The sequence below is a fragment of the Durio zibethinus genome, chromosome 9 (genome assembly GCF_047325235.1).
Source record: "Durio zibethinus cultivar Kanyao isolate XHJ-2024 chromosome 9, ASM4732523v1, whole genome shotgun sequence".
Lineage (NCBI taxonomy): Eukaryota > Viridiplantae > Streptophyta > Magnoliopsida > Malvales > Malvaceae > Durio > Durio zibethinus.
The window spans coordinates 2,919,303-2,936,330 of record NC_143170.1 but is presented as its reverse complement, the minus strand read 5'-3'; the positions used below and the strand labels follow the sequence as shown (position 1 = coordinate 2,936,330).

Sequence of the window (17,028 nt, the reverse complement as noted above, 5' to 3'; positions counted from 1 at the left end):
AAAAAATTTTCTTTGGATTTATTTATTTCATGAATAATGTACTGATTTTGGGCATCCTTTTTTAATTTTTAAAACCCCAAAAAGAAAATTAATTTAGCATGGAGGCTCAGACACCATGTCCCATGATATCTGTTTGACACAAGGATTGTCAGCTGTTGATCTCTTGGAGATATGAACTTAATTGAAGCTGATGGTACTGGATCACCACCCTTGTCTTTTATTTTTCGTCATGCTTGAATCTTGGACTTGGATCTGAAATTAAGACACGGAGTCCCATTGTCCAAAAGAATGGGGTTGGTTCGAGGGATAATCAGTTACCTTGTTCATGAAAGGGAACCGCAGGTTCAGTTGGGACCCGCATCCACTTTTCAAAGATGCTGAGCCACCTGACCTTAAATTCTTGTTATTAAGTTTAATTACGCTGTTTAAGCACCAAATCTTTTTTAGTATGAAATTTTATGATTTTAGCCGATGCTAAAGTCCTATTAACCTTAAATTAGTCTGGTTTTTGCTATCCTTTCTTTAACCAATACCATATTATTTACTACAATAATTTATTCAAAAGTTGATTACTTTCTGAATTTTGTTTTTTTAAGGCAATTTGATTAACCTATTTGTATCTTGAGAAAAAAAAAAGCACTAATTATTATTTTATGAACATTTTTTTATGAATTTGCTTAGTGATACTCATAAAACGTGTTAACAAGACACCATTATTACTGTTGCATTATCATTATACTCAATATTATATGTAATTAGTAACCAATGTTGATGCACATCTTTCACCTTCTGTTTTGGCAAAAAGAAGTGTTGGTTCAGATTGGCTTGATGATCTTCAATCTTTGTTGCTCCAATCAGGATTTTTTTTTTTGACATTTTCTGTTTATAATTTGTTGTGTGTGTGGGGAGAGAAGACGAATAATTTTATGATCACTGATCTGTGATGCAGACGCTCCTACAATCATCTTCCCAATGGTGGCAAAAAGTTGAGTACTGCAAACCAGGTGATGAAAGTTGACAGATTTGTATGGTTGGTAGACTGCTCTTATGGGTTGCACGAGCTGAGCTCCATCGGAAAAATCTGTAAAAAGCTCACCCGAAGTCCTGAAGGAGATCATTTTGCTTCTGTTTTCAGAATTGTAGCAGCAATTACTCGCTTCTCAACAAGTAAATTTTGGATAAATATGATTATTAGAAACTGAAAGGAAGCATGTTTACTTGGTTAGAAACTTGAATCTACACACTTACATGTAAGCCATAAAAAACTCAATCTTACAACTTATACCTGGTTTTGAAATCATCTAACTTCCCAGGTTCTTTCAGTACATTCACAAAATGTTAGCCCACGGCTGTTTATCCCAAGAGGTCATATAATAGCTATACCAACTTCGTCATGTCGAAACTTCCTTCTTCTCCATCCCTCATGGAAGTCATTTTATTGTCTATCTTTTCCGCTTGGACTTTAAGGAGGTCACAGATTGAGAGTTACTATGCCAATTGCGCTTCCTTTGGTTTATGAACCAGTTGTTGATTTGCTTTAGCTGCAATCCTGTCTCCTCCACAAGTTTGGCCTTGTCGTCTTCCTGTAATTATCATATACACAACCATGTGAACATCAAGAGAAGTTAAATGAAATTATAACTATGGATCATTTGATGTGGTATAGCTAATTTGCAACTCAAATTCTGATTGAGTTTTGATTTTGTGGAAACAGCTTTAAAGATCGGTCATATTCTTGTATCATCCTGGAGTTCCACGTCCTCTCTTTAAATGAAACGACTGAAGGTATGGTATTGGCAAAAGTGAACCTCAAATGAGATCAAACAAATTTTTTCAATAGTATTGGAAGTTGTAGTTGATTACAGTTGGGTATGGCCACTTCGAGTGTTCCTGCCACCAGTTCTTCAGCACTGAAGTTGTGTCACCTGGTAATTTTCCAGCCCTTCTTTTTCGTAAAATTTCCTCCCTCACATCTTCAATTCTTGATTTGAAACCCTGTTCGGACATAGCAGATTGTGTTACTACAATTTATTTGCTATGATGAACTGATGATCAAACTAATATATAATTTAATCAGTAACTCTGCTGCTTCAAAGGCAAAGGTTTTTAGAATCTTGATCTCAAAAGTAGGAAAATTTTTCATGGAAAATCAACCAAGGAAAGTATACCAAAAAATGCAATATAAATCCTATTGCAACAATGATTTAAAACAAGCACCTGTTTCAGTTCAATTTTCAGCTCCTGACGAACCCTCTCCATCAAAGATCTTTCAGATTCTGTAGGAACGAGGGGACCAAAACCCATTAAGTCACGACCATCAGAGCCAGATTGATCCAAAGAGAAGTCCATCTGCATCTCATCCTCATCATCTGACATTGTTGCACCTGTGCTTTCAGCCAAGGTTACTCCTGAAAAAGGCAAAGGAGTGATAATGAGGAAAAACTCACTAAGCAATCATATAGTTTGTTAGACCAAAGGGTTGCACTAGAAATCATTGTTGGAGTAGAATTACTATTTTACTAGTTTTCAAGGCAAGCTGATCCTCAGCTTTTGTTGGGCTAAGCTGTCTTTCTTATCCTGGAAACCCAATACAAATACAAATTCAAATTCAACACCATTTTTTAGGGCCTGTATTAGATTACCACAATTTGGATACAAAACTCAGATTCTGCATCGTATGTTACTTCAGTCTTTCTAACTTGGCATGCATCAAAATAAGGACAAGCATCTATAAATTTGAAGGGACAACTGTCCCACTTCTAATTAAATGAGAGGCAATAGAAAGATTAGTCCTTTCCTACTAAACATAATAGCTATCTAAGGTAGATCCCGTAACATGCATGATGTCCCAGTTACCAGATGATCATGACATATGATAAAAATTATACTTTATTAAATCCATCTTTTATTTGTGCAAAAATGACATGATCCCAACACTCAGGACCACCATGATTGTGGCATTGAGCCTTTGCTCATTTATAACCACATTCCACAAATTTTATGCAACTATATTATGAATAAATGATGAATGCTACTTCATAAATCAAAACTAGAATGCTTGTCATTGTGAAAATATTACAATAATTCACTTACAACATTAACATTTGCATTTTATTAGAATGTTGCTTACCTTCTTTTTGGAGATTTTAAAATTTCAAGCTATTTACTTTAAAAAATTAGTGTATTAAACAGTACTATTAACGTAATTTGCTGGGATTTTTTCCCTTTTTCTGGATGCTGAATAACATCATAGCTGAGTTGATGGTGTTTCAATATTTTCCTCATTATTGATTTGTTTATTTGGAGTAGCCAAAAGTAGTTCCAGAGTTGTTTTATATGTACTTCCAATATTCTGATATCAACAGTGCTAGCCTGTTAGTAGCCTGTCGTCAAGAGCTGATATTTCAGAAACAACTGTTTCAGGCTTCAGCCTTTCCCCGTAGACCAGCTGATATCTAAGATAAAAATGTTATCTCCAATTCATTAAAATTGTAAACAGAAGCAGGCACAGAACTTAGAAAACAAAATGCACAACGCTTAGACGCCAATTGCCAGAAAGGTCTGAACAATGCGAGCATGACTAGGAGCTGCCAAACTGTCTTATGATGTTCTCAAAGCTTCCCAATCCCTAAAAGCACCAAGTTAGAAACTGCCCACTTTTGTGCTTCTCTGACGGAATTTTGTGCCAAGTCAAAGACCCAAAATTAATATATATTCCATTAACTTAAGCAAAATTAGCCACATAAATTAATTCACTGAGATAATGTTGGTTTCATTCTCTCTATTTATTGTCAATTTTAACAACACAATCATATAATTTAGCGCCACGAATCACATCGATAAAAGAAGCAAATGATCTTGAACTTTATTGAAACGTGAATCCATGACACCAGCTTCAAGTCTAGACTCTAGGCCGTAGACTTTGGTTATATATATAGGTTCATAATTAAAAAGAAAAAGAGACTATATTATGGAAAATAAAGTATGTGAAACATTATCTTGTTATGAAATCATTTTATAGTGGATACTTATGATTGGCTCCATCTAGGACCATGGGAATCTAAACCTCCAACACTAAGACAATCATGTGGGGGCAATCAGTACTGAACATGATTCATGGAACCTTAGAATCCAAATATTCCAATGCAAACCTTATAATCAATTGTTGGCTAAGGTGGTAATGGTGGTGGTGGTGGTGGTTGTGGTGGTGAGCGGATAAGGGTGCCATCTTCCACCAAACTAACTACCCCCTCCACAGCCACCCACCCTAACTATAACCTATATATATGCTAATGCTAGTGGTACGATTTTTTATTGGTAGGTCCTACAGCACCCACTTCTTGGTAGGCGATTCTTAAGCTTGCAAGAAACCCAAATATCAATCCTTATCCCTCCTGACTAGGTAGCTACCAACCGAATCAAAACACCAAAACCAGAAGAAAATTAAAGAAAACAATATTAATTATCTTCAAACAAACAAATAAATAAAGAAAAGTATGATTCTATCCAAAACCAGCTAATTATGGTGATATGTTATTGTTATTTGTATAATTCTATGCACTTGACTTTACGATGTAAGGATGATTAATTTATCAAGTTATTATACATATGTTTATCCCTAGCAGAACAAAATAAAGAATTGAAAGAAGGATTAGTAATTTTAATTTAATTTCTTTTTTGATTTATCACATCATTAGTTAGCCAACTAATGTGATTATTTGATGAATTATTTGACAATAATAATGGAAGAGGTGGAGAAAAGTGAGAGAGAGAGAGAGAGAGAGAAAGGGAGGGGACGAACCAGTGAGAGCTTGTAAGTTATTTTCGATTTCACGGCATGCCATGACAGCTTCAACGGCATGGACTCTGACATGTTGTTGAAGCTGTTCTTTGAGAGTACACAGCACTATCAAATATTGTGCCTGCAGCAAACAAGTAAAAAAAAAAAAAACCACCATAAACAACAAAAACACTTTCCAATGTTAACCCCCCACCCCCAAAAGAAAACAACAGACAAAGCAAGAAAATCTCTCAAATCATAAAACAAAACAAAGAAAGTCCTCAAAAAACAATGGTCTAGGGGGAGGGGAAATTAGTCTTTGAGAAAAAATTAAGAAGAAGAAGAAGAACCGACTAAGAAGTTGTCAAGCTCCTGTCTCTCATTGGGGGATATGGAGTGGCCATGTTGGTGATGCTGTGAAGCATACGACCTAAGAAGATTATGAGACTGTGCTAACTGTGCATCGATCAAAGGCAACTGATCAATAGGTGTAGCAACACGGAGACAAGAAACATGAGCTGCTAAAAGCTGCTCATAAAGCGGATGAGTAGCTATCTCGGCCTTGAGCTGACGCTTCTGGTTACCGGAAACAGACACTTCACCACTGCTAAACCCTCCAATTGCACCACTCCCACCGCTGCTCATCATGCCTAACCCTGGTTCTTGCATTTCTTTGAACCATTCAAAGGAGATCAACTACAGCCAAGTACATACACAAAGTAGTAAAGGGAAAATGTAATAAGGACTGAAGCAGAAAAAAAAGGGGGGGGGGGTTTGATTTATATATATGTGTAAAGAAAACGATCAAGAAGTAGCAAAGGACCACAAAGAAACACCATTAAGCTGAGAGGTTACTATTGTAGTTTTTCTTGTAGTATTTTTAATGGGGAAGAAAGAGAGAAAAGAAGAGGGAAAGCAAAGACGGTTTATTTTTTTTCGTTAATGGTGTAAGAGATCAGCAGCAGTGTATTGGGATCTGAGACACAAGACTTTCTGCACCTTCCCCCTCTATAATATGTGCAGGTTTTTTACATACACAGAGAAAGTTACAGAAGCAAAAGCATGAAAATATATTTACATTTATTATATATTAAAAGAAAATAGAAATATTAGAGAAAGGGTGTGGGGATTTCTCAAAGTTTTGTTTTGTTTTGTTTTGAAGTGTCTGAGTGTAGCAGAGGGGGGCCTTGGAATCATTACAATGAAACGGTGTTTGGAAGAAGATAGGTCAGACAAAGCAAAGGGGGAAAAAAAGAACCCATTAGATAAAGCCACTTCTGTGGCCTGGAAATTTGATTGCTTTTTCCTTCTTCAATAAATAAATAATTTTGGATTTTTTTTTTTTACTTTTGTTTTAAGATATAGTTGTATTTAAGCAAATAAGCAAGTGGGTTTGGTTGGAGTTTGGTTCATAAAGTAACTATTAATCAACCTCGAATTTTCAGATTAGAGTTGGATTAGCTGTGTTAATCCAAGATTATTAATCATAGTTTTTATATATTTGTTACCAAAATTATGATGAATTACAAAATCCACCCTCAAATTTTATCAAAATTACACCCTACTAATATTCACGTAGTGATCCCCTTTTCTGCATATTCCAGAACAAATTTAATTAATTTGGCATGTACAAAATGTCATGTGAAAAACTTGTTAATGGAGACAGAGTATTTATAAAAAAAAAATAATTTATTTTATTACCCTATAAATAATAAATTGTTCCCTATAATTTTATCAGCCTTTATTGCAATATAATTCCTATATATTAAATAAAATCGTGAAAGTTCAAGTTTTTATTTCACTAATTAGTATATACTTTTAAAAAAAAAAATTTTAAAAATAAAATTCAAATTTCAACCTATCTCTCCTTAATCAAAAGAAAAAAAAAATGCTTACTTCGTTGTTGTTGCAATGTTAATGAAATTAAAGGAAAAACACTTCGATCAGCAAGTAAGGATAATTTTAATGGTAAAATTAAAACTTTATAAATTTTATAAACATAATAACTAAATAAATTTCATATATACAAATATCTAAATATAATATTTTCATTGACAATTGACACTCGGCCACCATCAAACTTTGATATATTTCCAATAAAAAATGAGCATGGGATGTTTCTTTAGAAACGCAATTGGATAAATTGGGCATGTTTTTTTTTTTTAGTGGAAAATCATGGTCGGATTCTCGGTACATCTGAAGGCAAAATCTTGGATGTTTCCCACTGGTGGTGGGCCCATTTTTAGGACAAAATTTAGGCAGTGGGTCCTACTCTATTTGAGGATTAAACGGAAAAAAAATTATATACTAATATTAATATACGATTTTTCGATTCAACCGATTAAATTTATTATTTTTAATAAAAAAATTTTAAATTTAAATTTTATCGATTATTTATTATGATATCGAATATATGATTTATAATTATATATTTTAAATTATAAAATATAATATATTTTATTTTAATTTAAAAAATTAAATAATTTATTTATCTTAAAATTTTTCTTCCAAAAAAAAAAAAAGTAGTAGTATATGATAATATTCTGGCCCGCTTGGGTTGGTTCCCTTCTGTTTTGGGTGAAAATGTTTGCGTTGGAAGCAAGTGAAAACTTTCTTAATTTTTCCTACCAAGAAATTTTTTTTTTATATCAACGCATATGTATTCGAAAACGAGCAAGAGAAAATAATTACTTTTTATTTGTACAACTAAAATTTTTTTTAAGTTATTTGATATTAATATTTAATAACAGCTATAAAATCATTAAATTCTTTTTAATTTGTGCATGAAATAAAATAAATGGTTAATTTAGGAAGCAATATTATATGTTGTCCTTGATTTTTTTTTCTCTTAGCCATAAATAGGTCTAAAGATTAAAATATATAAGAAAAAATTTTCCCTAATAAAAGCTTAAGAAAAATTTTAGTATCTTTATTTTTATTATTAAGTCAAGGGAATTTCTGTCAATTTAAATAATAAAAAGATTTAATTTTGAACTTTATTTATAATAAAATATCTCTGCAAATTGCATGAAATTGAATTACAATAAACTTTGTTAAGTACAAACAAGAAAAGCAGAGAAAGAGTTGGAAGGTTAATTACGTAATTCCTAAGGAAAATAAATAAATAAAAAAAAGTGCCGCATCGGTCGGCGTTACGGGTCACCGTCACAGCTGTAGCTTTGTCCTTTTCTCAAACCTAAGATTGCGACACCCTTAAGGGACCACCCTATTTTATTTTTTTAGATTTTTTTATAAATAAAAACAGTGGTCCCTCCATGAATAAAAAAAATCTTAAATTTTATATGAATTAAATAGATATAAAAAATAATCCTATTATATTATTATATAATGTACATAAAAATACATATAATGTACATAAAAATACATGTATGTATACGTATGCTTTAATTTTTAGATGGATGTGGGTGTTGTCAAAATCATCCACCCCACAACGTATCCTTTCATCTGTTTTTCTTTTCTTTTCTTTTTTTTTTTTTCTTTTGCTTTCATCCTTGATTCTTCTCTGACATTACAAAGTACACACCTTTAAAGTCAATAATCATGATTTTGATGATAACCCACAAAAATTAAAGCATGACATTATTAAATTATTGTTTTCCAACAAACCCAATAAACAATAATATAATATTCTTTAAGTTAAATTCCATGACCACTCCACTCAAAATTATTAACACTGTTAACAAAATTTAAATAATTATAAAATTACTTAAATGTTAAAAAATAATAAAAAATTCAAACACAATATTAAAAACCCAGCAAAAAAATTAAAAAAAAGAGAATTTAGGAATCAATTTAAAGGATTATTTTCCATGAAGGAATCAAAGAAAGGAAGGAGAGGAATAGGATGATTTTTTTTCTTTTGTGTTTCTTTTCAAGAAAGAAAATAAAATAAAAGAAAATAGCATTTTTTTAATAAAAAAATAATTAAAATTTTTTATTTTATTTTGACAACACAATATTTTTTCTTACAAGAATCTTTTGACTTTAAAATAATGCAACATTTTTTTAAAAATATAACTTTGAAAAAACAAAATTTAGAAAGTATAAGAAATTTTTAATTAAAAATTAAGCAAGACCGTAAAAGAAATTTTCATTTGAAACAAGCGAAATAAAATATTTTTTAATTTTAATTTTTAAAAAAATTGAACTAAAAAACGTATTAATTTTTTTATCTTTCTATTTTGAAAAAAAATAAATAAATGAAAATAATAAATTTATAATTTTTATATTATAAAAAAGTAAAAAAAAATTTAATTGAGTATTTCAAGTTATTTTTCATACAAAGATATAATGATCTTTATAACATCCTCTTAACAGAGTTTTTAACGTTAACGACAGAGCTAATTTATCTGACCAAATTAAAAACTTTGGGGTGAAATATACATTTCCAAAACTAATAGACTTAGGTTGAACTTTGATTAAATTTAAAAGATTTAGATGCAATTTGCACCATTCTCTAATTGTCTAATTTGTGATATTCGTTTGATATCTACTATCACACTCTCGTAAGATCTTTTTTTTAATTTATGAGTTTAAAATTTTAATTATTACATAAACATATGATAAATTTATAAATTGGTTTGTAATATTTTATTTTTTTATATATAAAATGATAATCTTATGTTACAAATAGCATTCATTTTTAAAAATCTTATTAGAAATTAAAAATCATTATCAAATGTCGAAGGACGAAAAGGGGCAGGTCGATGTGGGTGCTTAGTCGGAAACTCCTCACCCTATTATTGGTTATGAGCTTTTACGGGTCCTCAAAGAAATTTGGACATTGGTTGGTCGTGTTATGGTGCAAGTTTCAAAGGGTTTTAACCACGAATGCTTAGATATTGTAGTTGCCACAGCGACACGTCAATTAAAGGCTTGGTCGACGACGCTGACTCTACAAGAAGCAAGTGATGTTGAAGAGCTGAACGCAAATCCAGAATTGCCCAGAGAGAATAAAACCTACGTCAGCCACATACATAAAATTTAATCCCGAATGCTGCACTTGTCAATTTGTTATGCCAGTCACATCGCCATCACGCCTCTGCCCCATATGTGCTGCTTCGTTCATAACAGTACAATAAAATTCCCTTCCCCATGTCATTTCCACACTGTGGCCTTCGCTTTCACATTCGTTGGGCAGGTTTATGAATGGGACCAAAAATTGCAATTTCCCAGAAGCATAGGCCTTGAATGGATTAAGTTATATTGCACTACGAACCCCTTTTTTTAACAGTCAAAAACCTTTTTTCTGAAACTAAAATTACATGTAAGGTTAATCAGGGTTTTTATTAGTGTCCAGAATACATTTACAGTACAGAGACTTCCCAAATGCATTATCGCGAAACTCACAACACGATACACTTTTCTTTTGATTTTGCATCTTGCTGCTTTGACGATGAAGATGAAGAGCTCCTTCCACTGTTTCGCGGCACCTGCAAGATGCCACTTTTGTAAATACTAACAAAGTCGATCTATGAATTTAACTCACCCGGATGTAGGATGTAGGATTCAAGAATCAGTGATCAGATATCAAGATGAATGTTATTTAAGAATATCTAGAAGGAAGAGGAAATAAAATACCTGGGGACCTGTTACTAATCTTGAAGCACCAACAAGTGGCTTCTGCATATTCTGCCGCTGTGGCTGTTGTTCAAACTCTTGTTGCTGTAAAGCTATTGCGAGCTGTAAATCCGAGCTGTGATGACAACATCATAGAAATATAAAAAATGGTCATCGCTGAGCATAAAGAAGAACCATTAAAAATGTTTTTAGAAGATTTTTTAATACATTCAAAGAAATATTGAAAAGATATTTTAACTTGACCACTATTCCAAATAAATAATTATAAAATACAGCAACATTTCAGAAATATTTTCTAATGAATTTATTAAATCCAGAGAAGAATGGCTTCCAATCCAAGAATTAAGCAGTTATTGAGATTCATTAGTAACTACTGACATCTAGAAAATTGTTGTAGAACAAATTAATATAAATATAGATAACCAAAAGTTGGGATAATTACGTTATGTCCAATCCAGCTTGAGCTGCAGTATCAATGCTAGCAATGTAATCCTGCATCGCATAAATCTTAGGTAAGTTTCATTAAAGCCATTCAAACCAACCGTCACTTTTTCTTGCTGAAGGGAAATACGTACAGCAGTACTAGCCATAACATTTTGTTCATCCCAAGTACCAGTGGCATGACTATCAACCTTGAATTCCTTGAAGTTGCCAGTCATAAAAAGTGTGTCTCCATTGACCTGAAAGCATGGGAAGTTAAATTTGGGATACCGAACTTCAAAAAAGAACCAATAACAGAAACAACTTAGGATTACAACAGTTAAAAGGTTTAAATTTAAAAAATTTAAGATCTTAAGCAACATATTTCTCTCATTTTTCAAAATTTTTTTATTTATTAGGAAGTTGAAAGGAACAAAAACAATGAACAACAAAGAATTGGAGAAAATACATCATCAGATGACCATTTAAAAGGTACTAGTGTTATGGATCAGATAAGGAAAAATATACATCTCAGAAGCAATTTTCCATTTTCTTGCCATTTAAGCACAGTTGATTAACTATGAACCTTTTTAAAGCATAACATGGAGAAAGATCTAGTTTTCCTCAAAGCACAATATGTTGATTTCAGGGGTAATTTTCTGCTTCCCTCTCATAACCATAGTTGTTACTGTCAACAATGGAAACATCCACAGGCCACAACCTCCAATACTAAAACCATTAGCTACCTTAGATTTTTGTTTCCTTAGTTTAGATGTTTTCCACTTTTCTCATAAGGTCAAAGCAAAAAGCATGTAATCATCCCAATTAAACATCAAGACATACTTCATGAACGCCCCATGATGCAGTGGCCACTGCACTACTAGCCAGGGATCTTTCTTAATTACTACGATATACTGAGACTTTAAAATTAACGACGTAAATAATCCACCTTACTAATTTTGACTACAATTATAAATGACACCCAAAACTCAATGAAGTGATTCTCGGTTAAGAAGATTGCTATGTAACAATTTTTACCTCAGTTAGTTTCTCCCAAACCAAATCGGGTTGATTTAGATAGCCTTGGTCAGTAGCTAAAAGATAGAGTTCACGGTCATACTGCAAAATAAAATGAGATCCAATGAATCAAGAAATAATGAAAGTGAAGCAAATAAAGAAAACTGGTTCTCAAATTGGCTTACTAATTTAGTCAAACAAGTATAATTGACAGTTCACAGACAGCCACGGGCAATAATTCACAGAAAAAGTGGTTCCAGCTCCTAACCTTAAACATGGTACTGAAATGATTATTACGAAAAAAAACACAAAGCTCACGTTCCTTAAGACCATCTCGTAAGCAAAAAAGCCTGCAAAATATATTAATAGTCACTAAACAGCAACCTTCCTCATACCATAAAGATATAATGATGTAATACACTCAACAATAAATTAGAACTTTAAACAAATAAAAAGCTACTCAACATACCCATTAAAGGTCAATTGATTGGCATTGTTCTTCAAGAAGTTTCCAATCAGTTCCCCTAAATAGCATTAAGAATATGAATGGCAGGTTACCTTGAATGAATGCATGAAAATAGAAGACTAAAAAAGTGCATTTGGATAAAAAAGGAAACAACTTCTTTTAAGAATTTAAAAATTAAACTTACATGGATAAGAAAATATATTATTTTTCCTCTATAACAATTCTTGGGGAAGTAACAAGCAACTAGCAAAAGGTAAATAACAAAAGCAACGAGCCATGGAGCTCAAATCAATGGAAGAAAGATATACACATTCTATAAGGATATAGAGTTACATTTTCAATAAGGTGCACCACTAACCTTGTTGAGGAGTAATTTCATCTTTAGACGTCACATTGTAGCCCTCTAAAGCACTTTTTTCAGCTTGTTTTGCAAGAATAACTTCACCTTCATATATAGGTTCTCGGTCCTCATATGTTGTTACTAAATCTAATATACATTCTTCTCCTTCATATATAGGCTCACTTTCATCAAGACTAGAAGTAAAAGCTTCTAGCACATCTGCATGATGTATTCTGCCACTAGATGAATCTGAACCCACATTTTGTAAAGACACAGATGATACTTCTATCGAGTCACACCTATTCACATTATCCAGAATGTCATGAGCACCAGTTGCAGAAGTGGATTGAATCTCGATATCTTCACCCCATTGTGAAATTTCAGTGTTGTTTCCATCAATAGATGCATTATCCTTTGCCAGAGAAATGGCAACTGCACCTTCAATCTGGAGCAATTCATCGGCATTACTCCCCTTAATGACCATTGTCTCAACATTACTCTTCTCAACCACATCATTAGAAAGGGTAATTTCTCCAGATTTAATATAAGATGATTGATCCTGATTAATTCCATCAGTCTTTGGGAACTCTTCTCTTGTAAGGGTCTCAAAATATGTCTTACTAACACTATAATTGCTCAAGGAAGTGCAATTATCAGAAAAGGAAGGTTCGTGCCAATGCAAGTTCTGATTTCCAACACATTTGTCCCCTTCTTGTGTATCTACAGAAACAAGGTTCTTTGAAAATGATCTTTCATCTAAACTGCCAGAATCACCAACAGAGGTTGGCAATTCAGCCTCTGATAATTTCAAGGCTCTCAATAGCTCTGCTTCCTCCTCAAGATCCCCTTTTCTTAATATTTGGTGATCGGAAGCAGAACAAGGAGAATCATCAAAAGATCTGGTTTTTGACAGGCTAGGAGAGGGAACTCCTAGTGTGGCAGCTGTTGCAGCAGCAAAATCCACACAATCTTCAGAATTATTTTTATGTGAAACCTCCATATTTCGTGTTTCTAGTGCAACAAGCTCCCCCATAATTGCATTGTACGATTTTGACCCAATGGCAGTAGCAGTTTCATAGTCCTGGCAAACGCCATGAAAATAAACCATTAAATCCTGGTCCAACTAAATGTATTATATGATATATGATCAAACTAAAATCAAGATGTAAAGGACCAAACCTTGTAACCTGAAACCTAGAACTATATAGGAATGGATCAGAACAATAACAGAAGTAGTAATATAATGCTAATTAGAAACAAAATGGCATAGTAAAGACCAAATTAATGTAAATTAAGCCAACAATAAACTAAGCAGATAATAAATTAATTTTCAACAATAATCTTGAAAATTAAGCCATACAATCAGAAAATAAATTAACATCATAATGATTAACAACTTAGCAGACGTATCAGAAATTGAATAGCTTGGCCAACAATCTCCAACAATAAACATAAAAAACAACAATATTGAATTCAATTGAAAGCATGAAAGTAAAATTTGTTTCCCATGAATTTAGCATGACACTACTGATTTATCACCGTAATTATTCTACCAAAAAAGTAAGTTAATGGTCCCCATCCAATCATCTTCCAAATAAATTCATCTCAAAATGTGATATTACTCAAAGTCCAAATCCTCCCAGCCACGCTTTTGACCAAACAACCAAACAGCACCGGTTGTTGAACCCATAATTGATAGGCAATACACATTAGACATCTACGCCAGGATTAGTTCTATCTCAAAACATTAGAAATTTGATACAGGGCAGAATCTAAAGTCCAATGCAAATTACATCATAAAATGAATGTCTAGCCAAACAAGTACAGAACAACTTGAAATATCTCTGGTCATGTAGCCCACATGCACCCTTTTCAACCATGATGCACAAATCTGTCCACTAATGCCACTAGAGTCCAATACCTAGCTATATCATCTCAAGGAGGTAAGTTGCTGAGACAATTGAAAACAAAATTTCCTTGTCTAGGGGTTAGTAGTCTTTGTCTTGAACAGCTGGGTCCACAGTTTACTTTGGCAGCCCTTACTCATTTCAAAAATGGAAGTTACACACTATACAGCAGTGCTAACTCCTATATTCAAGGTCATACAAGAAACTATAAATTCTTCAGCACATTGCTTCAACTATTGCAGCCCTAATTTTGGAACATTAGATAGAAATCAATACGCTTTACTGTGCAAATGTTCCTTGGTCCAACCTATAGTTTTCTATGCAGTCAAACTTAGAGCTGCTATGTTCAAACAAATAAAGCACTTTTACAGCTGTTATTGCAAAGAGTAAAAGAAATTTTTTATTTAATTTTTAGCTCATACTTTGATAAGATCAAATGTCTTAAGGCCTAAAGGCATTCAATCTCTCAGTACAAAAGGGAAGATCTTTTTGTTGCCAGTGTTTCACAAGGAGCAAGCATACTGAGAAAATTATCTAACTGATAAAAGGAAGAAGAGTACTAGGCACATAACAAGCTTCCAGGGTATATATAAGGAGCCAGACAGGATTAATAAGATGACATGATCTGTACCCCATCGAGCAATACAAGATGCACATGATAATCATTCAATCAACTATGGCAATAACATCATATAACATACACATATCTTATTAGCTTAGGAATACTTTCATATGTGTCATACGTGGCTAAAAGGAGCATACCTGGGGATCAACTATCCAACCATGATAGAGGGGAATATCAACCAGATCAAATATAGCACACTCGGGAGTGAACTCAAAATCATCTATTCTGCAAGTTGTACACATACTTCAATAAAGGCTCCAGAAAGAGGCAATTTGCGGGAGAAAAATAAAGAGAGAAAGAAAAGAAAAAGCTAACCTCCTGAATTTAATATTTACATCAATCCCTGTGGCAAGGCGGGGAAGTAAATCAATTGCATCGGCAATATTCTGCTGTTGATTTTCGACATATCCTGCATCTTTATTCTACATGCAAAATGATTCATCAGTATCATTCTACCATAACAGCAACAAGCAAATGAGCCAAGCATTAAAAAAAAAAAAAAGAAGGAAATTACATTGATATTACTGTTGGAATCAATGAGGCGTTCAGCTACCAGTGAAAGTAATTTCTCCTGTGAAACTTCAGTTATATCAGGACTCAGGTTCAAATTGTTCCGTAAAAGGAGAACATTACCTGTCACAGCCCCCAAAAAGATGTTCGTTGTCAAAAACTTAATTAGGTCCAGATCTAATTTCCATAGAAAATCATAATATTGACCAATTAGAAATTAGATCATGTTTCTAATTCAATTTATTGACAAATAATTCCTTTTCTAAATCTTATCATCTTTCTTCTTTCATTCACAGTCTAAGGTCTTTCACTAGCAGCAGGAGGAACAATAAATAACTAAAACAATAAACCCTAAACAAAGTCAAACATTCGAAATGTTCAAAAAGATAGATGCTTGATCGCTCCCGAAAACAACCAATAGAAAATAAAATCGAAATCCCCCACCTTTTTACTAAAATTTGAAACCTAAGACCTAAACCAAAGACTAAGTAAAATAACTATAGAATTTTCAATCCGAATTTCGTAAGCAACGATATAATAACAAAAAATAAAATAAAGGAACAAAATTTAAAACCCTAAAAATTGAGAGAGAGAGAGAGAGAGAGAAAGAGGTGTTACAGATGGCGAGGAGAGGGCAAGGTCCATTGTCGTTTTGGAGAATAATAGGCGTAGTACGACCTAAGAACTCAATTGCCTTAGTCTTGTGTATGCACTCTTTAATTCCTTCTTGCTTTTGTTGTTCTTGATTCTGTCCTTCTTTCACTGCTTCTTCCTTCGATTCACATACAGAATAAAGTGAAGAAGAAGAAGAAACATCAACACCAGCAGCAGGAGGTGGAGCAGCCGCGAACATTTTTTTTTTTTTTGGTCTTTTCTTTTGCTTTGAAGCAATGGAAATATATTTACTAAAATTATACTTGCGCACTAAAAACGACTTGCTTTTTCTACCGAGATTTTAAACTTTGGGGAGAGAAATCACAACAGAAGGCGAAGAAAATATCAAGTAAACGATCATTTTAGGGGGCTTTTTTTGGGACGGCAACACCAAAGGGATTTTTTTTTCTTATTTTTAATAATTTGATTTTATATTTTTACAAAGATCACAATTTAAGAATTAAATCTATTAAATATTGTGATTGTATAAATAAAATGAAATAAATTTTATATTTAATATTCAATTTAATTCTCATTTTAATTAATTATATCTCATGGTATCTAAATAAATTTATTACATTAAAAAATTTTCGACAAAAAAATAATCACAATTATTGCGTTTGTTTTCAACAAACGTAATATCTAACCAAAAACCTTATCACACATTGATTTTTAAAAAAGTAAAATAAAAAGAAAATATTTTTTATT

At 32.6% G+C, this 17,028-nt stretch overlaps 2 protein-coding genes across 6 annotated transcripts; both read right to left on the bottom strand.

Annotated features, from left to right (window-relative positions):
* Positions 1-697: 697 nt before the first annotated feature.
* LOC111305991 (homeobox protein knotted-1-like 7) lies at positions 698-5,765 on the bottom strand. Of its 4 annotated transcripts, none has more exons than XR_016345010.1 (6): positions 5,135-5,765; positions 4,802-4,922; positions 2,218-2,408; positions 1,864-1,995; positions 1,286-1,583; positions 698-1,125 (listed from the first exon to the last, which is right to left on the bottom strand). XR_016345010.1 is itself a non-coding variant. In XM_022903885.2 (5 exons), the coding sequence occupies exons 1-5, from the start codon at positions 5,447-5,449 to the stop codon at positions 1,443-1,445; spliced, it is 900 nt and encodes a 299-aa protein (XP_022759620.1). In that variant the 5' UTR covers positions 5,450-5,765; the 3' UTR covers positions 1,158-1,442. The 4 variants fall into 4 exon arrangements, 1 of the variants encoding a protein (XP_022759620.1); XR_016345011.1 differs by having other exon boundaries at positions 886-1,104; XR_016345009.1 differs by lacking the exon at positions 698-1,125 and adding an exon at positions 1,158-1,198.
* A 4,303-nt stretch (positions 5,766-10,068) lies between these two features.
* Positions 10,069-16,655, bottom strand: LOC111305975 (uncharacterized). 2 transcript variants are annotated; one of them, XR_016345008.1, is made up of 12 exons: positions 16,285-16,655; positions 15,671-15,789; positions 15,472-15,578; positions 15,294-15,381; positions 12,643-13,705; positions 12,288-12,342; positions 12,004-12,168; positions 11,840-11,920; positions 10,957-11,061; positions 10,824-10,873; positions 10,382-10,496; positions 10,069-10,233 (listed from the first exon to the last, which is right to left on the bottom strand). XR_016345008.1 is itself a non-coding variant. In XM_022903864.2 (12 exons), exons 1-12 carry the CDS (start codon positions 16,517-16,519, stop codon positions 10,147-10,149), a joined length of 2,187 nt encoding a protein of 728 aa, XP_022759599.2. In that variant the 5' UTR covers positions 16,520-16,655; the 3' UTR covers positions 10,069-10,146. The 2 variants fall into 2 exon arrangements, 1 of the variants encoding a protein (XP_022759599.2); XM_022903864.2 differs by having other exon boundaries at positions 12,087-12,168.
* Between the last annotated feature and the right edge of the window lie 373 nt (positions 16,656-17,028).